At 36.0% G+C, this 24,122-nt stretch overlaps 1 protein-coding gene across 1 annotated transcript in view; it reads left to right on the plus strand.

The window, feature by feature from the left end:
• LOC110446881 (telomerase-binding protein EST1A-like) overlaps nucleotides 1–21,141 on the plus strand; it is a 23,049-nt gene extending 1,908 nt beyond the window's left edge. Inside the window, exons 2-19 of the mRNA XM_021492224.1 lie at nucleotides 2,762–3,003; nucleotides 3,220–6,191; nucleotides 6,633–6,797; nucleotides 7,406–7,589; nucleotides 7,958–8,181; nucleotides 9,069–9,147; nucleotides 10,517–10,627; nucleotides 10,850–11,026; nucleotides 11,558–11,619; nucleotides 12,124–12,269; nucleotides 12,875–13,139; nucleotides 13,674–13,771; nucleotides 14,815–14,918; nucleotides 15,307–15,489; nucleotides 16,003–16,294; nucleotides 17,142–17,356; nucleotides 18,223–18,304; nucleotides 18,874–21,141. Coding sequence (XP_021347899.1) covers nucleotides 2,762–3,003; nucleotides 3,220–6,191; nucleotides 6,633–6,797; nucleotides 7,406–7,589; nucleotides 7,958–8,181; nucleotides 9,069–9,147; nucleotides 10,517–10,627; nucleotides 10,850–11,026; nucleotides 11,558–11,619; nucleotides 12,124–12,269; nucleotides 12,875–13,139; nucleotides 13,674–13,771; nucleotides 14,815–14,918; nucleotides 15,307–15,489; nucleotides 16,003–16,294; nucleotides 17,142–17,356; nucleotides 18,223–18,304; nucleotides 18,874–19,004 — 5,732 coding nt within the window. The 3' untranslated portion in view covers nucleotides 19,005–21,141. The remainder of the gene's footprint in view (nucleotides 1–2,761; nucleotides 3,004–3,219; nucleotides 6,192–6,632; nucleotides 6,798–7,405; nucleotides 7,590–7,957; nucleotides 8,182–9,068; nucleotides 9,148–10,516; nucleotides 10,628–10,849; nucleotides 11,027–11,557; nucleotides 11,620–12,123; nucleotides 12,270–12,874; nucleotides 13,140–13,673; nucleotides 13,772–14,814; nucleotides 14,919–15,306; nucleotides 15,490–16,002; nucleotides 16,295–17,141; nucleotides 17,357–18,222; nucleotides 18,305–18,873) is intronic.
• Nucleotides 21,142–24,122: the final 2,981 nt, after the last annotated feature.

A 24,122-nucleotide genomic window follows, 5' to 3' on the forward strand; every position in this document is an offset into this window, starting at 1 on the left:
AATACATTGTAAATATTATTTTCTTGAATGTTTGCGAAGCAGACGACGTTTGATCATACGCTGGAAACTAGAACATTTTTTCCAAAAAAATGTGTTTTAACATTTGAAAGAGAAAAGTTTGAACGGGAAAAAATAAATTTGTTCTTTTATGAATTAATGAAAGTGATACAGAAAGGAAATATAGTAAATAATTGATAGTAAATTTATCAAAAACATCATCCTTAGAGAGTATGTTCTGGGCACGATCGTTTAGAAGCTTTGCAATACTTTAAACTCTTTCAAACGCGCATCAGCTCGAGATTAGGTCCTGTTTACAAAATGGCGACTGGAAGTAGCAAGGCGGATTAAATTGGAATTTAAATTGCGTATATTTCGTCAAGTAAACATTGTTCACAAAGCCCATGTGGTCTGTTCATCTAATTTAGTCAAGATGTACTCAGAACAGTCAATGTTTAGTCGCTAGGGTCATTCACAAAATAATTAGTATTATTATATAAACTTATTGTAATTATTTAACGTAGACCTGAAAGTATGTTGAAGAAAAAGATGGGGACCCCCCCCTTTTCACTCAAATCATGTAGAAGGGTAGCTTTTTCTACTATTTCCTTTTATATTTATATAACAAAATTGTGTGGTTTGGTTTGTCTGGCTATTCTAAAGGCAGGGCTAATAATTATAAGTGTACATGTGGTGTCTTAACATGTTTTACTGTGATGTTCCTTCTTTAATTTTAGTATATAATAATAGTGTAAACTTGTATATCTACACAAAATATTTTGTTGTAATTAAAAAATGTAGCAGATACAAACGTGAAAGTAATTTTGTAAATGTTTTTGCTAGATAAACTTATACCCCTCAGGCTTTTTGAACCGTAGTGACATCAGATTAAACAACTTGTGTGCTTTAAATAGATGTGCACAGAAACTGGTCACATAATATGGTATCATTCAACAATGATGACAGATTGTAAACAGAATTTCAATAAAAAATTAAGACTAGAAACAAACTTTGTTGATAAACAATGTAAAGCATGTTGCTGTTTAATTTTATTTATTCGGCAAGTTTCACAATAAGGGCTCAGAGTCTGGTCACCACATGCTTATGTATTTAAGGCAAAGGTATACACTTATATGATTCAGAAATAGTTAAACAATATTGCACGAAAAATATTACAATCTCTTTTTAATTTTATATGATCAGCTTTAACTTCAATAAAAATTACAAAAGCCTGTTCATGTACACATGTGCAATAAGTTCTCCAAATATTCTGTACTACTGATAAATACCATAGTTAAAATCAAGTGACTCAACTGAAAACAAATGGTGTTTGAGTTTTTTATGCAACTCCACAACGGAAGGGCTCAACCCTTTTATCTACATGTATGTGAACAAACGAGTGGAATTGTTTTTGAAATTTTAAATCCCATTATTACCATAGACATTGCTACACTGTTATGATTAAGGAAATAATAAGTGCGCAACCGGAAAAGTAAGTCGCGAGTGAACAAAATAACAATGATGCATCACCGCAAGCTTGAACCAGCTTTCAACGATGCCACATCAGCAATTCAGGTGTTAAAAGTATATTACCATACAGTTCAGCAGAGATTCCCTTGTAATAACATTGGTTGTACTGACGGCCCATGCATGCAGTGGTCTAATGATCTGGACTAGGTATACACAGTTCATTGATGTATATATAAACCACAAGTGTGCCGAGACCAATTTGCAACCAGGGCTTTCATTTGTCTCTCGGCAGTTAGTAATTTTCAGAAGTCAACGACCTTTTCCCCTTTAATTTGGAGAGTCAAAAAAAGATCAAATAAACATTTCCTTTTAAATCCAAGAAGGAAAGTTAATTTAAGGGAATCAAAAAGATAAATATATGCTTAGTATCAAAGTACACATACATATTAAAAAACCCATCTTTTACTGGTCATATAACTAGCTAGCCTTGTAAATTGAAGCAGTCTTTTACAAGGATATGTTTTGTCAGTCAAAAATGTAAAAGTGCATTGATAAATGAAATAGTTGATTGTGGAAAAGTTGAGTTAAAAATTCACACCCCAACATAAGTGTATAACAATGTTAATTAGCAAAGATCTTGATAAATTAATGATCTCTTATCAACTTGTAATATATAGTTTAGTCAGAAAAGGAAATTTACCTGTCTTCTACCAAATTCAGAATTATGTTGGTTTTCATCAAATAGACGAAATACATGTATTTATTTCAATTAATCACTTTACACGAACTATTCCATTATTCCAACAATACCAGATGTTTTCATGTTGGAATAATATAACCGTGTGACAGCATTTACATGTACAGTGTTTTCACTAAGTGTTGAAATAGGTGATCGAAACGAGTAGCCTCTTGAAACGAGTAGCCCCTTGAAACGAGTAGCCCTTTGAATGTTCACTTGCTATAATGTTCACTTGCTCATATTGTTGATCTCTAGATGTATTCTGAAAAAGAAGCCTGTTAAAAGTTGATAAATAGCAGGCTATTTTTGTCAGCAACATGCTTATAATAAGTAGAGCACTGATGTAACATCTGACACAATGTATGTATACTGCAGTTTTGGAGTTAGGTACCCATTCTAGTGCCTTAACCCGATGTATGTATACTGCAGTTTTGGAGTTAGGTACCCATTCTAGTGCCTTAACCCGATGTCATCCATGTCCATCCTCCCGTGTATGCAGGAATTCCTGCTATCCAGATATGGGACTTTAATTCAACTCATTTCCGTCATTTTCAGATGAGCAGGCAGCCAGTAGATTGGAAAAAAAGAAGGAAAGGCGACAGAAGCGCCCAACAAGAGGAGTGTACCAGCCACCTAGTATCTTAAGGCACAAACAACAGCTTGAACAGTCGGGGGGAGGGGACTGGAATGGAGACGCAGAAGGGGGAACACAAAGTGAATGTTGGGAGGGAGAGTTAGATGTAGAAAGTCATGGGTCAGCCACTAACAGCAGCAAGGAAAATAGTGTAGAAAAAGAGGTAAAGTATTCATCTTCGATAGGGCTGAAATGTTTGAAAAAATGGTATTTTATTTTGTTATAGGTTCAAATATTTTATTCAGTTAGAGTATTTTAAAATATGATACAAGATTATTTTTAGCACAGATCTTATGTACCTAGACACTGTAATTATTCTAATTTGGATCAGGGTTAATTTTGTGATCAAGAAATTGAATACATTTTTTGTAAACTTCAGGTTGACTCGGTCCTTAAAAGCATTCGAAATCTACAAGTCCAGTCTGATGATGGATTGGTTAGTACTGGAGATTCAAAGAAGAAGTTTAAGTCTGGAAAAAGGCCCGAGATGCAGCGATATGTTCCAAAGGGGAAGCTGATGGAGCAACATCAAAAAGACTCTGAGTCAGAGGAGGTTGAGGATTCTTCAAGAATTCCACCAGTGAATTCATTTGTGGTGGCCTCTCCACTTCTTGATGACAGCACTTCTTCACGTAAAATAGACTTAGGGAAATCTTCCCCTTTGGATGTAAAGATAACATTTGCAAATCCGACTTCTTCACCTCAAGGATCAAAATCAGATGATGTCCCAACCACATCTCAGAGAGCTGGGAGTGAGTCAAGGTTAATGAGAGGTCAAGGGGAATCTCAAACAACTGGAGGTCAAGCATGGAGATCAACTGGAGGTCCAGAAGAGGGTCAGATGCAAGATAGGAACAAAATTGACAACAATAATCAGAAATTTGTAAGAGATAAACGGCAAGGTCAGAGAGGACAGTTCATGGGTGACAGAGGAGGTAAGCATGGAGGAGGCTATGGAAGGGGACAGAATCGAGAGGAAGGATATGGCACTTGGCCACGGGAAAAGGGAAGTGGTAGAGGAAGCCCTCAAAAGGGGGACAGTCCACCTCAGACTGAAAATTGGGATGTAGAATTAAGGATTGTGGAAAAGGGTGATATTGAGGAGAAAGATGACAAACAGAATCAGAATAATGGAACCTCTCAAGTTAGCTCGAATGTTGTTACTGGGACAGAACCTCCAAAACCTCAACGGATCAGTCAGCGACGTTCACGTGATCGACCAGTAAAGCAGACTACTGTGTCCATCGTTGACGCTCCGGACGAACCAGAAGATGCCAGTGGTAGTCACATACCAACCATGATTTTTGAGAGACGGAACAGTAATTCATCATTAACAGGCAGCATACAGGGTGGCAACGGAAACCTGAAACAAAAACCTCCCAAAGGTCAGATTTCGGCCAAGGGACCACCAAAAAGGTACTCGCTTTCAACTATGCGACGACAGAGGACTGGCAGTGTCAGCAGTGATGTGAGTACTGCAAGTGATTTGAGCATTGACGATGAAACAACAACAAGGATCCTTGATTGGGATAAGGAAGTAGAAAGAGAGATGGCAAAACAAGTCCAGGATGAAACACTGAAGTTGAAGGAATATCTGGAGAGACAGGGTGATTTCCCTGGGATGGACTTTGGAATGGGTGTAAGTAGCACTGATCAGAAACAATCGGACAGAATGTCAGAAACAGGTAGTGAGTATGGAATGTACCGTGACAAAGCAAGTGAGAGACAATATAGACCCTCACGAGCTAAAGACAATCAATACAACGAGAACATTAATCGCAACTCAGGTTCCCGTGATAGACATGGTGGCAGTGAACATTGGTACAATGAATTGCCTAGGAGTAGGCGAAAAAATAGACGCAGTTCCCTGAATGGTCGACAGAGTCGTGACTCCAGTGTGTCCAGTGTTCAGAGTGTCCAGAGTGTCCAGAGTTACCAAGGAGATGAGGGGGAGAAGATGTACCACAGTCTGAGTCTTCCACGGAAAGGTAGGCGTCGTAGAAGGAGCAGCAATTCCAGTCTAAAGGATATTAGTTCTAGCCGTGAGGCTCTTAACAACCCAGAAAACCTCAAACTCAAAATAACATTTGCTCAAGATCACAACGAGAAACGTCAAGTCACAATGCAAGGACCCGGTCAAGGTCACCAGCAAGGTCATGGCCAAAGTCACCAGCAAGGTCATGGCCAAGGACACCAGCAAGGTCATGGTCATGGTCACAAACAAGGTCATGCCCAAGGACACCAGCAAGGTCATGATCAAGGTCAACACCAAGGTCAGGTTCATCAACAAGGACAAAAAGGGCAGGGGCCAGCACCACGAGGCAGAGGGCGGGGCAGAGCCCGGAGTGCTGAGAGGAGTAGGGATAAACAGGGATCAGGGGGTCGTTCTGAGGATTACAGAGATCAATCAGGGCAGGGAAAAGATCACAATGATAGAGGGGGCACTGGGAGAGGGCAGGATCGCAGAAGTGTAGGCAGAGGACAGGACATGAGGGGCAATCAAGGATGGGGACAAGATGCAAAGGTTGGAAGCAGAGACAACAGAGGAAATGGCCATGAAACGAGGGGTCAAAGCCATGATGCCAGAGGTTATAAACAGGACATTAGGAGCCATGGTGAAGATTCTAGAAGTCAAAGTCATGATACAAAAAGTCAACGACAAGATATTAGGGGTCCAGGTCATGATGCCAGAGGTCATGGCAAAGATGTGAGAGGTCATGGCAAGGATCAACATCATAGATATGACCGAAGAGAACGTCGACACTCAGGGCGTGACGAACCTATGCATGAGGCTGGTACCTCACCCCGCGGTGGACTTCTTAAGCTTCCATCTGGTGCTCTTCATAATGAGGCTCATAATTATCAGGATGAAAGTCAAGGTCACAGCAGAAAAAATGTTGGTCCTCAAGCTCATACAGGCTCCTCAGGAAACTCTACTAGAGGTGGGGCAGGACAGAGGAGACTCTTTGACCCTAACAATCCGAACAAGCCTATCATGATACAGGATGGTAACAAATCCCAAAACTTTCAGCAGGACAGCAATAGTAAACCGCTTCAGTTCCAGGATGTTGGTCAAGATAACCCTACCTCACCTACCTCGCCCCTTGGGCAACCTCCCTTTCATCAGGGCTACCCACCCACAGGTCTGGCTGCACCCTACTTTCAAAATTATGATCCTAGGTTTGTGGATGCTGGCCATGCCTTTCCGCAGCGACATCCCGGTCCTCATTCGGTACCCCTTTCAGGACATCCTGGGCCACCTGGGGGCTACTACTTTCCCTACCCAGTGCCGTATAGAGACATGGCTATGTACCCAGAGGAGATGTACCACAGGGATCCATACTACCAGGGGTAAGTCTGTGTATAGGGAATGAGTGTCAGTTTTTGTAGACCCTTAAAATCCAGAAGATAAGCAACTTATCTGTGATCATGCATATGTGATATGGCTTTTCAGATCATATTTTACTTTGTCACTCAGTGAACATGTTTTGGAAATATAATGTTATGTTTGGACTTTTTAATTTATTTAGAAATTTAATTTGGTCACGGTAACCGAAAATATTTGTTAAACTAAATGAACCATATCATTGTTGCAGTTATTTTCAAATATTTGAGAAAAAATGGGACTTGTGATTTTCAAGACTGTTGATGATATTTTGTTTCTTTGTTAGATAATCATGCAGTGACTTCTGTGTGGAACAATACAGATTCATTTTATTATGAAAATAACACTGCATGCAGTTTTATTCTTGGTATTTATGTACATCTATAAAGTGTATGTTCTGTCCTCAGAGGAGAGTATGACCAGGATATTGCCATTTCCGGCCGGTCTCGCACACAGTGTCGTGCTATAGCAGAGCGAATGATTCAAGAGTCTCTCCCATTAGACAGTCAGCTGAGTGACTTGGTGGCTAGGCGACTATCTGGCAAGGATTTCACTGCCCTTGCCCAGATCAGGTAAGAATAATATAATATAATAATAATATACAACATTTGCCCCATATAATATACAACATTTGATATAGCGCCCTATCTAGCTAAAATAAAATGTCGCTTTACAGTACATATATATTCAATTAATACAATTAGCATATAAATTAATTAATTATATTTTGAGGAATTCGCAGGAGCTGCCTTATCAGGCGCTAACTACTAGTCCTATGCCACCTGGCTAATATCTCCCTATGTGTGTATGCCTGCGTGTGTGCTGGAGATGTATTGTGTTCTGTTTGTAGAAAAGAACGGATAAGTATGTTAAACAAAGATTTTGCCAAAGAATGTTGTCACCAAGAATTGATTCAGTTGACTTCTAGTCGTTGTTTGTCATAGTAATCAAATATTATATTCCAATGAATGTCTAAGGCATACTATATACTATATTCTGATTGTAAAAAAAAAAAAAAAGACTTTTTACCCATCTACATGTATACATTTTCAATTTGAAGTTTTACAGTTTATTTTCGTTTTTTAACAAAAAGAAAATATTTCTTGATCATGCCTTGATCATTTGAGTTGATATCAGTCTTGATTCCAGTTACTATAACCTGTTCCATTTGTGTGTTTAGACAAGAACTGCAGTGTAAGTGTGAACAGGTAATACTCCTCGACCTCGACGTGGCCAACAAACACAACGCCGAGCAGATCCTGTGGAAATCTGTGTACTACCAGGTCATAGAGGTGTTCAGGAAAAATCTGGCGGAGGAAAAGGACGAGGAAACCAAGGCCCAACTCACTCATATACTCAATCAGGTTCGTAACTGAATCTCTGCTCACACCCATTATTAGTCTGACATGTAATTGAATCTCTGCTCACACCCATTATCAGTCTGACATGTAACTGAATTAATGCTTACTTACATAATCAGCCAGGTTTTTATCAAAATTTCATCTTACTCACATAATCAGTTTTTAACCAAATCTCAACTTGCTCACATGATCGATAAGTTTTGTAATTAAATTAAGTTAAATTATTAAATTACTTGATAGAAAATACCTAACTTGCTAAAAAAACTATATATGCTTTATATTTTTCTAAAGACATGATACATTTTGTATAGTGCAAAGTAAAATCACATGTTTCATAACTAATTAATACTTGTCTTCCATTATGTTTTCAGGGAACTGAGTTTTACGAGCGCCTACTTCAGAAACTCCAGCAGACTTTTAACTTCCAGCTTGAGGTTTTCTTGGACACAACTGTCTTGCCCCCAGACAACATCTCTCGTACAGTTAAACTTGCTCTGTTAAGCACCCAAAGGACCCTGATTTGTCTTGGTGACATTGCACGTTATAGAGAGCAGAGCAATGATACAGGAAAGGTCAACTATGGAAGAGCAAGAAAGTAAGGATCATTAATTATGGATAATGACCTCGGACAGCTAGTCTCTATGTTCTCCAGCAAAAGGGTGCCAATAAATCTCATGATACATGATTCAACATAGTCATATTGGTTAAGTTCAGACATATTTCTATCGCAAATAATCAGTAAAGCTGAAATTATATGCAATCATTCCAATTTCCTTTTAAATTGTCTTTAAAATTTCCTCATATAAAAGACCTTGACCTACTTTCTAGGTCACAGAAATGAAGCATTTTAAAAAATTCATATAATAAGTTCTTAAGAACTGTAGGTTCTTGAAAAATGCTATTTGGTTATTTGGTATGATATGAAGACCAGCAGTACAAATCTTTTTTCTGATATATTGTGTTTAGGTCAAAGGTCAATTTTGATTTTTTTTTTCTCATGCCTTAGGTCATCACTTAATACTGTAGTCAAATAGTCAAGATAACCATCACAAAATCATCCAATATATATAAACTTGCTGGTGATGATAAAAACACAAGCATGCTACCAGGATTAGCTCCATTATCTGGCCCCACCCCTTTGGACTTATTTTCAGTTCATTACATGGATAGCATTGAGATCCTAACCCTATAACCATATACACATGCATATAGATCTCAACCTGCAAAGAGCCCGGATTTGGGAAATATTTACAATACTTCTTTTATTGACAATATTTTGTCATGAGCCTTAAACATTTTTTGTCATGAGCCTTAAACATTTTGGTGTGTGATATGGGTCTTCTGTGCCTGTTTTAACATATTTTCAGAAAAGTTTTTTTTTCTGCCACTCTTATTTTGGTAGGAGAAAATCAAGTTAACTTGTGTAAGAGAAGGGGCTAGAACAGGAACTGATATTAACAATTATGTGTTTGAATATTACAGTTGGTACTCCAAGGCACAGCAAATAGCCCCTAAAAATGGCCGCCCCTACAACCAACTGGCTATCCTGGCTCTCTACACGGTAAGTGTCCGCTGTACCTAAATTGTGTAGTATGTACTCCTGCCCACACAACTCTTAACAACCCAGGTGGAGTATAAATTGGTCTGGGGTGGATGCTGCGGTATCTTTGCTGTAGCATTCAAGTGAGGTGGCACTATAAATGATACCGTTGGAAGCACGGTCCCACTACAAACAGAACACAATACATCTCCAGCAAACACCTAGGCATACACACACACAGATATTAGCCAGGTGACATAGGACTAGTAGTTAGCGCCTGATAAAGCAGCTCCCGCGAATTCCTCAAAAATTGTATTGATTAATTAATGTATATGCTAATTGTATTGATTGTATAAATTGTATATCTATGTACTGTAAAGTGCTTTAGAGTGGCTTAGGTTAGCTAGATAGGGCTCTTTATCAAATGTTGTATATTATTATTATCTGCCTGTGTGTCTGTCTGATGGGTATATCATGGTATGTTTTCAGTATTCTTGTACTGTTATATATCCTAAAACCATTGTAATGCCAGAATATTTGTCTGGACTTGATGATATGAAAATAAGACATTTGATGAAAGTCTCATTAACCAGTTTTCCTAAACATAATTAATGGCAGAAAATTTTGGGAAAAACAGTGCGTGTAGGAACTGAACATTTGTGTTATGAGAATCAGAGGATGGATTGATATTGGAACACTCGAGGGATACATTTTAAATTTATACATTATATACAAAGGTGACTGTTAATACATTACAATCTTTTAAACAGAATACTACTGACACCAAATTTAAACAGATTTTTGAATTACTTGGGTTAAATTTCCATAGAAATGTATTATATTTTATATAGATGACAGTACACTTTATACAGGTTTCTGTATTATACAGGGTTTGGTGAAGACAGGTTACAGTATAGTTAAAATATCTCATAATTAATCTTCCCACAAAGATTAAAAGGAAAAAATCTGGAGTAAATATATATATGAAATTAAACATATACATGTTTACAGCACCAAGTTATTTAATTTATGATATACTCATTATAATATATATATATATATGCAGTGTACACTATTACATGTATAGACGTTTTCAATATAAGTAACATAAATGTTTGTTTGATCACCAACTGTGCTGTAACAAGGAACAATACTATGACATATTGTGTAAAGACAGATCTTGTAATGGTTTATTTTGATTTTCTGGTTGAAATATTGAAGAGTTATGTTTAATTTTACATGCTTTGGTTGAGCATACCCGATATAATAAAAGAGTCTTTGCCTGGTAAATAATGTCTCTGGTTTAGTGGTATCCCCTCTGTATAAACCAAGTGATTCCATGTCAATTAAATGTGGTTTTCTGATGTTTAACATTTGTCCACCCTGACAGAGGAGGAAGCTGGACGCAGTATACTACTATATGAGAAGTTTGGCAGCCAGTAATCCATTTCTGACAGCTCGGGAAAGTCTCATATCATTGTTTGATGAAGCAAGAAAGAAGGTAGGTGCAGGGCAGTATTGTACATTATACAAAATACAGTTCACTTGTTGACTTTCATATTGTATATGATCTGTGACACCCAACATTTACTGACTGTAGTCTATTTCAAACAGTTTTCAAATTGTATGGAAATGGTTGGAGGAAGTATGTAGAAGTTTGATGACCCAACTACCAACTCATTTCTCAATATCCGCACCTAAGCTGTGAGTTGTTATTGAACAGGCCCAGAACTCGGAGAAGAAGCGTGAACAGGAGAAGGAAAAGTCCCTACAGCTGAAGCAGCAGAAGAGACAGCAAGGGGAGAGAATTGAGGTATGGGTGTCCGCAGACGGCACAAGTACCGAGGACACCGGCGAGGGGAGTACTGACCAGGACTTGTCCAAATTGGATGCTGTGGAGGTAAAGGTTAAACTGTAAACAGATAAATAGTGGAACTTTAAAATTGGATATGGAATGTCTGTGCAGAAGATTAGTGTTATTCCAGGCTGAGATTGTGTGGGAAATTCAGGATATTCAATTTTAAGAAGTATTTTTCTTTCATTAGATAAAACTGATCAATTATTTATGCATTCTGATCAAAAGGCTCTAGGTAAGAAAAATGTTACACATTTATGTTTTGGGATTAGTTTGTGTTTTTGAAGACCTGAGCTAGTGATCCTTCAGGCCCATGAGCCAATTAAGTCCTTCTCCAGTAAAAAAATATATCACTTGGAAAATGTGTTTTTCATTTATCAGAAATTCATATTATTTTGTCCTTGGATCTCCAAAGCAAATTGCTGCAAAATATATTTTTTTTAAAGTAAACATGCAATTCTAAATTTCAAATTGACAATTGGATTAACATTAATGTAAGATTGCACTGTATGAATATCTGTGATTGCAATGTAGATTTGTGATGCTTTTATACACTTTATTTGTTTTTATTTGCAGCTGAATAAAAGATTTGTTCTCAGTTTTCTCAATGTTCATGGAAAGCTCTTCACAAAAGTTGGGTAAGATAATTTCCTCATTAAGTTTTATTGACAAAAATAAAAAATAATATTCAGCTTGACACTTTATGGTACACATTGAAGTCCTGCAGAGGTCAGTTGAGGCAAAAAAACTAAAAAGGATTGCCTTCAATATTAAATAGTGCTGTCTTTGATGTTATTAAAAGTGTAATACGGTAATCAGAAAGTAGTAAGAGAATGCATGCATTTTCTTGATATCAAACCAGCATCTCAAACTCGCAAGCTGAACTCTCTTCTGTTGAGCTAAAGGAAAGTTCCTTATAGCGGAATCTAGTAAGGACTACCAAAATAAGCAAAAGATGTATATTTTTGTCTTAGCCTTAATCCTTATGACATATTCAATGTGAAGAAATTTACATGTAGCTGTAAACTTGGAAGTTAAAAATCATAATTTTCTTAACAAAAATCCCCAAAAGATTTCATAGAAGAAGTAAAATACAATTTATGACAATATGATGGATACAATTTTGAAATGTTCAATGCTAGGAGAGAAACGTTCCCAGAGTGCTGTGCCCAGATGCTGAAGGAATTTGATGCATTGCTTAGGCGAGGGGCAATAGGCCCAACACGACTGCTTCAACTCATGGCTATCAACATGTTCGCCATTGACAACACAGCCCTGAAAACTACATGTAAGTCGGCTGTTAAATTTACCTTATTGATAGTTAATTGGATTCACTATTTTTATGGATTGTAAAGTAGAACTGGCCTGTGTTGATCACCATTGATTCAATAGATCATCTGGTAGAAATTTGTTCTATAGTTTGGTGGGCTCTCAGTCTCGGATCAAACTCTGGTCTGCCCAGTTGAAAGAGATGAAATTTGATAACTATTTGATTTTGTGAAACCATTAAACATGCAAAGTCAATAGGTAAAGGCCATATGACTAGAGTAGACTTTGAAAGTAAAGTAATTTAGGAATTAGTTTATACATGTTGATGTACCATAAACATATTGCGAAACATTTAGCAATACAGGCCCTCTAGAACTTTTGTTGAATAACTTAATAAATGTTTGAGATATACTGTAAACATACTCAGACACATTGATACAGGCCCTCTAAGCCTCCTTTTTGAATAGCTTAATGCATACTTTTACTCCCGACACATATTTCCTTTTCTGTTTTCTTGTTGCTGTTTTCTTTGTGACACACCTTGCCTTTACTCATTTCTGTGTACCTGTATGCACTTTTCTGTTGATTGGCACTTAAGACTACATACAATTTCTGTTGCCATAGTGTCACCCTCTGACCCCAACTTTGAACTTTTGAGATCGGAACTCCAAGAACAGGCAGTACAGCTTGGCTTAGACATGTTTGGAATCTTGGTGCGGCGATGTTCAGAACAGCTGAAGGAACACCTGGTCTCCAATGACTATCCCACCCACATGTTCAGCCGTGAGCTAGAGGAACAGGTGCCTGGCATCAAAGTGTGGACCGACTGGATGTACTGTAACCCAACCCTATGGAATCCACCTCCGAACATACACGAGTTTACTTTCGGGTAAGTATATATTTCTCTACCATCCACCTCCAAACATACACAAGTTTACTCTCGGGTAAGTATATATTTCTCTACCTCACCTCTGAGGCTGAACGGTTAGTAATATTGGGTAAACTTATCATAGCATCCACCTATGGGTAAACACTAGGAGCATTTTCATTTGTTGACCAACCACACCTTTAAATAAGATTAGACAGGACAGAAACACCAAATAAATAGTAATGTGTTGCAACGTCGTATTGATCTACTTATTATTGTGACTTCATGATTCTCTGGAAAACTAGAGTTTGTTGTGTATAGGAGTTTTGGACATTAAATGTTATGGGAAAACTTTCTGAATCATGATGATTGGATTATATCAATCTTATGTTTAAAACAATATAGATCACTACCAGTTCATCAAAAGATTAGGTAACAAAACATGTATCTGAAGTAGAAAAGTAAGATCAAACCAGACACAATTTTGACCGCGTTGATGTCGTCTCACTTTTTTGTTAGAGCTTCATGTTATGTATAGATAATATTGGTTTTTAGGCCGGATGTTGACGTGTGGCAGTCATGTGCGGACCTGTGTAACATACTGAGGAATGTAGACACATCTCATGTCAAACTCTACAGAGACAAAAAAGAAGGTAAGCAGGGAATTCATGGGATACATCACCCTCTATATTACAGGGTTTTCACTGCAGGAATAGTAACAATATGTTCCAAAAATCATTTCATATTTTCAACAAAATTGATACTGCATTGTATGTATTGATGTGATCATTCCAAATCTTAAAAATATCTAAATGTTTTCCAGATTAATAAAACATAGTACCCTTGAAAACAGGAACAAATATAAATATACAAGACTGTTACTATTATAAAGCTATAACATATATTATCTGTTTTAAACCAACGCAGGAGATAAAATACATGCTTAAATTATTACTGAATTTGATGCAATACTTTGTATTCCGTCTTTTCGTATTGCAGAGTTATCTGCTCTTGATAGAAGATATTGATTGTTACGTCATTTGTTTGTGAGAGTAATGTCACCATTTTTTGAGAAAACAACGTAATTTTCTCACACAAACTAATGACGTAACAATCAATACCTGCACACAAGAGCAGATAACTCTGCAATACGAAAAGACGGAATAGGGAGAGGCTACTGTTTACTTGCCCAAATGTAATAATGTTTGCCATAGTTTAACTTATGCTCCTTGTCCTATCTGTACTAAGTGTGAATTCCTAATTATGAGGATACATTTAGTACATAGCTTTCTGTGTATTCACACTGTTCTTGGAAGGTATACGTCCAATCATCAATCTTTATGATCTTTATATGAAATAGGTGAATTAACTGTTTTTAAGAAATCAAGAAAAGAAGCATAAGTGAAATCAATTTATGTAAAAATTCAATTTTCTATTTGCTGTAATGGTAGTTCATTTTCAAAAGTCCTATTATCTAAAAAAATTCCTTTATTTGTTTAGATTTGAATATAATGAAAACACAACTTCACTGGGGAAAAATCCCAGAAATTACTATCCAATCCCCCTAGTTTGGTTAAAAGTTCCCTTTTGTAACTTTGTTCTGAAGTAACTTTTCTTAAGTGATATATAGAACATTAGAAAGAGAAGTGAAAGTGTAGTACAAATGTACATAATCCAATGTTTTCTTTTCCTCCAGGCTGTGATCCAGTTATCTTACATGAAGATAACATGCTGGCTGGATTTGTGCCCCTGCTTAGCTTACCAATAAAACTTCACTACGTACATAGTACAGTCACTAAGGTAATGCCACTCATAGGCCAAAATGCTAGTTTCTCTGTCTCCAATCCTGATTTCACCATCTGAACAAATTATCAAATCCCTTTAATCTAATTAAATCCAGTTAAACTTTGTTTATTTCTCTCTGTATTCTGAGCAATCTAATCAAAGCCAGTCAGTTAAACTGTGTTTATTTCTCTCTGTATATTCTGAGCAATCTAATTAAAGCCAGTTAAACTGTTTATTTTTTTCTTTATATTTTGAGCAATCTGATTAAAGCCAGTTAAACTGTGTTTATTTCTCTCTGTATATTCTGAGCAGTCTAATTAAAGCCAGTTAAAATGTGTTTATTTCTCTCTTATCTAATTAAAGCCGGTTAAACTGTGTTTATTTCTCTCCGTATTATGAGCAGGAAATAGCCAAGGACTGCTGTAGGATAGAAAAACTTCAGGACTTTGGGGATTACCTCTGTGGCATTCCTACTCCAATGTTGTCCTTCGATGTGGAGAAAAAGCAGTACTATTCTGTAGCGCCACCTACTGGATTCTCAGATGAGGAGAAAGAGGATGACAAGTCTGAGGGCCAACTGTCTGGTGTAAGTCTATCGTAAACTCAAAATTTAAAAGCTAATTTGTAATTTAAATATAATCTTAGTGATCGCTAGGTTAGGTTATTGCATCTTTCTACATAAAGTTGCCATAAAATTTAGTTTCTGCCATTAAGCTCACCTGACCAGTGAGAATTGGTTTAGTACAGGGTCTCTGTTTTTTTTAAACAATAACCTGAGAACTGAAAGATCCAGGGTCCTGATATTGAGCAAGCAGGTACCTGGTATGGAGTACTAAAATATCTCCAGATATAAATGACCTGGACTGACTGCAAACTCACTGTCTAAATATGTCAAAAACACTTAACAGAATATTTCCTAAAGAGGCATTATGTCTTGAGTGCTGATGGACACTGCCTTATTCTGACTTGCAGCATCACAAACAATTCCTGTGTAAATTTTCAGAACAAATAATTTCTGGTCGCAACATTTCATATTGATCAACACTAAATTAATTAAAATGTTACAAACATGTACCAGGTATTTGCTTTGTCTGATCAGGAGGAAGAGGATGTGATCGTGGAGAGCGAGTCAGAGGAAGTTACAGGAGAGGATGACGAACATGTGCGACATCTACGAGAGAAAAAGGAGGAGTTGAAGCGCATCAAGGAAGAACAGCGGAAGCAGAAGGAGACATTCCAGAAGATCGTGGATAAGAACCGGCACCATTTGATACAACTGGAGATTCACCCCATCTTCTTGGTCCCCGACACCAACTGTTTCATAGATCATCTCAGCAGTGTAAAGAAACTCATACAGCACCAGAAATATACTGTCACCATCCCACTGATAGGTAGGTAAACCTATTGATATACTGTCACCATCCCACTGATAGGTAGGTAAACCAATTGATATACTGTCACCATCCCCCCACTGATAGGTAGGTATACTGTCACCATCCCACTGATAGGTAGGTAAACCTATTGATACACTGTCACCATCCCACTGATAGGTAGGTAAACCTATTGATATACTGTCACCATCCCACTGATTGGTAAGTAAACCTATTGATATACTGTCACCATCCCACTGATAGGTAGGTAAACCAATTGATAAATCTTCAAAATGTTGTTGATTATATACTAGATAATGGAGAAAGGAGTTTCTAAAGTTTCCACAATCAATCCTTTTTATATCTTGTAGTTAATTACAGTAAGGGAAGATTTAGCAATGACTTACATATGCATGTGTCATTTTTGTATCGCCTGTAACTTTGTCTATGAAGGCGAGTCATAGATTCTGATTTTCCAGAGGAGGTGACGGTGGCATCGTCAAACGTTAAAGTTTTGGGTTTAGCTCTGGTTCTCAACAACTACAGGCAGTACAGGCACCAAACTTAGTACATAGTTAGGTCATGAGGTGTACATCCCAAGTAAGGACAGAAAAAGGTTAAAGGCAATGGTCTTGTTTTATAATATGAATATTGTGGGGTAAAAATAAATTTTGTTACAACTTTAGAAGTAGACATATGTTAAGTTTTTGAACCAACTAGATCTCCCCCAAACTTGCATTATACCTACTTATCTCATCCTGAATGCTAAGTTTCTGTGTTTTACTCTAATTATTTAAATTAATAACTGTTGATGCGGAGACAAGCGAGACATCTAGTTTTATGGAATTCTTGTGTTTTATGTTTTCAGTGATAAATGAATTAGACGGTCTGGCCAAGGGTAGTAGGATGGGGCAGTATGACAGCCATGAGCACGCTGACAAGGTGAAGAAAAGTGCGGAGGAGACCATCAGATACCTGGAGGCAGAGTTCCAGAAGAAAAACAACCATCTCCGAGCACAGACCACAAAAGGAAATGTCATGGAAACTATTTCATTCCGCAGTGAGGAAACTGACACAGATTCTGTAAGAACAAAATATGATATTTTACTTGCAAAAATGTGCATGTGAACGATAAGAATTGACATATTCTCCAGAGAAATGAAGGTATAAGATCTGACATCAGAGATAGGGAAAAAAAATTGAACTAACATAATCCCTTGAGAATTCTAAAAGTCGAAACCACCATACTTCCTAGAGAAATCTAGAAATCAAAACCATTTTGACTTCAAAATAAATGGATACTAGGGGTAGGCATTAATAGTATGTTTGGATTCATGTTAAGTTTTGTACTGTTAATGTTATGTTGTCAGTCATAAAGAATCCATCAATTAATCAATCATCATTCAATCAATCAATCAATCAATCAGACATCAATCAATCAATCAGACATCAATCAATCAATCAATCAGACATCAATCAATCAATCAATCAATCAGACATCAATCAATCAATCAGACATCAATCAATCAATCAATCAGACATCAATCAATCAATCAATCAATCAGACATCAATCAATCAATCAGACATCAATCAATCAATCAATCAGACATCAATCAATCAATCAATCAATCAGACATCAATCAATCAATCAGACATCAATCAATCAATCAATCAGACATCAATCAATCAATCATACATCAATCAATCAATCAATCAGACATCAATCAATCAGTTATCAATCAATCAATCAGACATCAATCAGTCATCAATCATCAATCAATCAATCACAAATAAATCAATCACAAATCAATTAATCACAAATCAATCAGTCATCAATCAATCAGTCATCAATCAATCAATCAATTGCAAACAAATAATCAATCAATCAATCAGCCATCAATCAATCAATCAATCACAAACCAATCAATCAGTGATCAATGATTTACAGGGAAACAATGATGACCTTATTCTTTCCTGTTGTCTCCACTACTGTAAGGACAAGGCAAGAGATTTCATGACAAAGGATAAAGGTTTGTAAAACTATATATATTGGAATTTGTTTTTCCTTGCTTATATTTTAAAGTAAATTGAATTAGAATATCAAAGGTAATGATCCCAAAATTAAAATACACCACTCTCAAAAACAATTGAATCCCTACTTTTCAAAGAAAACTGGGGATATTAATTTGGGCCAAAGTCAAAGTTCTTGTAGAACTATAAATAGAAAAATCTTGCTATCCGTCTAGCACCTTCAATTGTGATGAGATTTTCCAGGACATTTGATACAAGGTTAAGTACAAAAGTGCTTTTATAAAGTATTTTACATGGTGGTGTCACCATCCCGGTATATGTGTTTGACAGACAGTTTTTGGTAATATGAAATGTTATTATAGGTGGAATTGTGTAGTTACACTTCTATATCTGTTGCAATGGTTTCCATTTGAGTCTTTTTGAAACTCTTTTCCAATTTGGACAAAAAGGATACTATATAATTCCTTCCTATTAGATAAATGCTGGTCCCCCAAGACATGTTATATAATAAATATACTATCTTTCTTCATTTATATTTCATTATCTGTATCCACTCTTGTTTGGACAGATGCACCGATCCGACTCTACAGGGATGTTGTGCTGCTAACAGATGACCGAAATCTACGTCTGAAGGCACACACCTACAATGTACCGGTCAAAGACGTCCCTTCATTCATGCAGTGGAGTAAGGTCACCTGATGCCTGAGGTCACCAATGTGATGTCACAGTTCATAGAGGTCAAGGCCATCAGATGTGGCCTGCTAGCTCCCTCCCTCAGTCTTTGATGGTGTGTGATGAAATGGAGTGGAATAATCAGTCAGGCGTGATGGGAGGATGAGTTATGCATGACCGAGTCACTTCCCCTTAATAGACTGAGAAGGTTGCAAGATCGTCTCGTCTAGGTTAGGGGGTACTGCATTTGCTATGTGTGTACTTACCCTCTGCAGTTAAAAAAGTGTGTTTGTTACTTAAGCATAGTCAACATTCATTCAAAATATGTCAGTATACCTTAGATTAAGGAAAGTATCATACAGCAAATTAATTCCAGTTTGATTTGTCCGAAGTAACGTAACGTTTCCCGGCTTATCAACTGACGTTTAAAATATGTATTTCTCTGCCATAAAGGCATCTGAGAAGCAGTATGCTGATGTGAGGCATATTGAGAGAGGCTTTATCCTCGGCTCTACTTTGGAATGTTGAAAAACAGGAAACTGACGGAGTGTGTTAATTATAGTATGGACCCCTGTCAGCATCAGACCAGGATGTTTGACATTCTGATCACGTATATAGCTGTGAAGTTTTGCATCAGATTGCGTTAGTTAACCTGTGTTTTTAGTATTATATTGGACTGACATGGACAGTGAGGTAATTTATTATTTATTCTTGTGTATTTGACTTTTATCTTGATACATTGATTTGTTATGTCTTCAGTGACAATGTTAAGGTGGTGGAAAGGCAATGGAAAGAGTATCTCTTAGTAAACTATCTTACTAACAAGGCAGGAATGGAACGTCATTCTGTTGGATGATACATCGGCATACCTAAATGGAAACTGGAAATATGGCGTTTGATGAGAGGACTTACCAGCTTGGAATGATTTTATAAGGAAGGGAATATGCAAGTCAAGAACTATTGCATACAAACAGGAACAGATCTGTGGAGGAAGGAGCAGGAAAGGATTGGTGATATTTTAAAATGAGTAAAACACTTTGATGGCTTCTGCATAGGAGCTACCAATCTCGGAAATTCACTGGAATTGTTCTGAAGTTTCAGGGCCACCAACCTCATGAAGTTGACTGGAATTATTGAAATATAGGTGAATAAAAGTTGAACTGTCAATTTCAGAAACTTCACCCACAAAGGGTGGGGATATTTGGGGCTACCAACCTCAGAAAGATGGCAGGAAATGTTCAGCGAATTGGAGCTATTAAACTCTGAAAGTTGTCTAGAGAAGATTGGAGACTTCGAGGTACAAACTTAATAAATTTGACTTTAAGTGTTAAATGAATTTAAACTGCTGATGTCAGAAAGTTGTCTGTAAAAGAATTGGCTTGTTAACCTCTGAAAACTGGCCGTAAAACAAATAGACTGAGATGGGGAATCTGGAAAACATTGTTATTTCAGTGGCTCCATCAAGCTTGTGGTGACATTTACATATATATATAGGAGGTGTGTGAATTAATGACCCAATCCCAGACGAGACCTAAGCTTAAGAGCTTCATATACAAATTCATAAACTTTTGTGTATCCTAAGTTATGAATACCTGATATACACTGTAAAACACTGTAAATGTTTTAATTACAGTCACATATTCATTGACTTCTAGAATCTCTAGCAATTGTTTGTTTGCTTGATTGATTCAATTGATTATTTTTGAGATACATCAATACAGAAATAAAAGAAAATCATAAATTTTAGGGTTCGAAATAAGAATCGAACCAATGCCATTCTAACATTACAGTAATTCTTATTGAGGAAATAACTAATTGTATGATTCTTTACCCTCTATAAACAAAGGAGAACACCAATTCAGTTGATACAAATAGCTTTGAAGTAGAAATCTTAATGATTATAACCGAAAGGGAATCTACATTGAAGTACAATAAGTCATAGTTCATTTAAATGTTTAAATCCAATTATGTTTTCTGTTGCTACCTCCATCTTTCTTCCTCATTTGACCCTTCTTTTAACTCCATATCCAACCAGAATTGATTTATATTTACCCCTTCCCCAATCTGATTTTTACCCACAGATTGTGATTTGGATCTGTGGGAATTATTGTAATTATTAGAATGTGAATATGTAAATGTATCCATGCTGTACAGGAATAATCAATTATATAATTTATATGTACATGGCGATGAGATGTAAAATGATTTAAAAAATGTATTTTGTGTAAAAAAAAATAATGTATGGACTGAAGGGTATGGGATTTCCTCATTAAAACAAGTTCGAACTTTAATACACTGTAGATATAGCTTAAATGTTTAAGATTTGGACTAGTCATCTTAGATTAGTATATAGAAATACAAAAATCTTTTATTTAGATGTGATATAAATACAAACATATATGTATGACGAAAATTGTTGTTACAACCTATTCATGAAATTTTATGTTTTTGGTTATTTTCATCAAATTGAAATGATTTTTGATTTATCCTAATGGCTATTCTGGTTATTGATAGATAAATATATACGTAGGGAAAAGGAGAGATTTCAATAAATTGTGTAAATATTTTTGGGGAGATTTAAAGAAATGATTCCTATAACTTGTAGTAAAGAGATAAAAGTAAACGGGAAATTATTTTTGGATGATAGGGGTCACAAAAAAGTGCCTCCTTGCCACACATTTATTCATATCTGGAATACAGCCCTACTTAACTTTATGTGTTACTTATATTGAATGAAGTGCTAAATATATAAAGAGAGAAATATATTGTTTTAATTAATTTGCTTTTAATATATATTATCATATGGTGATGAACCTGAAAGATTAAAAAAAACTAAAATTGATCACACATTTGTGATGAGGACAGAAATCACAATCTTAAGACTCCAGCACCAGGATTTTATGAGTTCTAAAAAACTGGCTTGAAATTCTTCTAACATTTATTTGTTTACCATACAATTTACATGATTTAAATTTGAATTTGACATATTTTTCGTAATTTCTCATTGAAAAAAGGAAGAATTGTTTGGATTTCTGTATATTAAAAATAATATTTTTTGAAAAAAGAAGTTTTCATTTTTTTAAGAGTCATATGGCATCTTTATCCGAGCATCAATTTTTCTCTTCTCTATCATACACGAGGCCAATTTCTTGTGCACAGTGTATGTCTATAATGCGAAAAAGGATCAGGCAATTGCACATACACCAAATAAGTCTCAAATCTTTGTCATGCTATTTAAAATGGTTGAAGCAAGCACAGAGATTTTGCTTATCAAGTCATTTTGATAAAAACAGCTTTTGTGAAAAGAAACTGATAATCAAATTTGGAACAGAAAATACCATCTTTAAATTGTATTTTTAGAAATGTTTGATAGGGGTCCACTATTTAGCACTGGGACTTTTTCTTGAAGGATTTTTGTGCTGGAATTATTTGTATTTAATATACATGACATGATAATACCTAGCCTATCACATGTTAAAACAAGGTATAATCAAATTTAGAACAGGTTCATGTACATGTTTTGTTTTAAAATGATACAGAATTTCTTCTTTTCAAAGAAAACAGTTGTTTTATTTTATGTCTTTTTTTTTAAGATGTTAGATACATAAGAAATATCATACAAAACCAACTTGTGTAAAGTAGAAGGTTTAAGTGTCTTATCGTAAACATCTTGAGAGTGTTGTGTACTACTATATACATCAGCTGTCATACTACTTCACCTGAAAGGTAACTAATGTCATTTACAAAGGCTTCTGAATGCTCAAGCCTCAATTTGTAAATGTTCACAGAATGTTGTATGTAACTGTAAGTAAACAGCTTAACATTGCTCCATGAATCAAAGCAACCATAAAAATATAGTCATAAGTTTGAACGATAGACCTGTTTTTGAATATAATCAAATGTATTGCAACAAATAGTTTGGTGGCCTTAGAAAAAATACATATCCAGAAAGGCAGCTCACTGCAGCATGTCTAATCTAACACTTTGTGGGAGATGCTACTCATTGGTCATATTAGGCAGAGTGTCAGAATACACAGGTCTTATTCCGTCTTTTGGTATTGCAGAATTATCTGCTCTTGTGAGCAGGTATTGATTGTTACATCACTTGTTTGTGAGAGTAATGTCATAAATTTTTGGGAAACGATGTAATTTTCTCACACAAACTAATAATGTAACAATCAATACCTGCTCAGAAGATCAGATAACTCTGCAATACGAAAGACGGAATAGGGTAGTTTTCATTAGAAATGAGATTACAGCGTCATGCTGGATTAGACAGGATGTCGGAATATTTGGGGTTGGATTAGACAGGTTTCACTACCTCAATATCAAAATAGAAATAATTAGTTACACTATAACTGTTTGAATAAAGTAAGTGAAGGAGCATCAACACCATGGTATCCACCTCTGATTCCTGTACCAGACAGACCATAGACCATTGCCCGTATAGTTGAATTAGTGCTGGGAAGTGGTTGTCATATGATAATTGAATACAGTTATTGTTTGGAGGGGGGGATACAAAATGTTAACTGTCCAATGATAGATAATAGTCAGACTTTTAGAAGGTTATTTTTTATCTTCCTTTAGTTTCAATGTGGTTTTTGCATACAATAAATTTAATCGTTTTTGTTGGAATTGTTTTTAAACGCTTTTCTGGGCTTTACCAAAGGTGAATATTGTGCTAAATTATGATAGCGCTAAGTTAAGTTTCCATATATTGTTAATTCTATTGCGTATGTTGTGGGTGCACCAATTCATCAAAGTGCTAAGTAGTTCAAATTTGTATGGGCTAAAACAAGTATGTTTACAGTATTATAAATTCACGTTTTAAATAAGTTTCATCTTTTTAATATTCTTAAGATTTAATGTATTCCTCTATGAATTACAATTTACCATTATATATATATATTAATTCAACCTGTTCTTGTGTTGCTGTTGGATTTAAATCAATAATAATTAACTCCTCTGGTGGCTTCATGTGCTATAGGCTGATGGTTTAAATATTTAATGTAGCTAACTTAGGTGTATGTTTGCCAGATTTGACTAGTTATAGACAGGTGGTATCTTGGCTAGATTTGACTAGTTATAGACAGTTGGTAACTTGGCTAGATTTGACTAGTTATAGACTGTTGGTATCTTGGCTAG

The sequence above is a fragment of the Mizuhopecten yessoensis genome, unplaced genomic scaffold (assembly GCF_002113885.1).
Source record: "Mizuhopecten yessoensis strain PY_sf001 unplaced genomic scaffold, ASM211388v2 scaffold3023, whole genome shotgun sequence".
Classification (NCBI taxonomy): domain Eukaryota; kingdom Metazoa; phylum Mollusca; class Bivalvia; order Pectinida; family Pectinidae; genus Mizuhopecten; species Mizuhopecten yessoensis.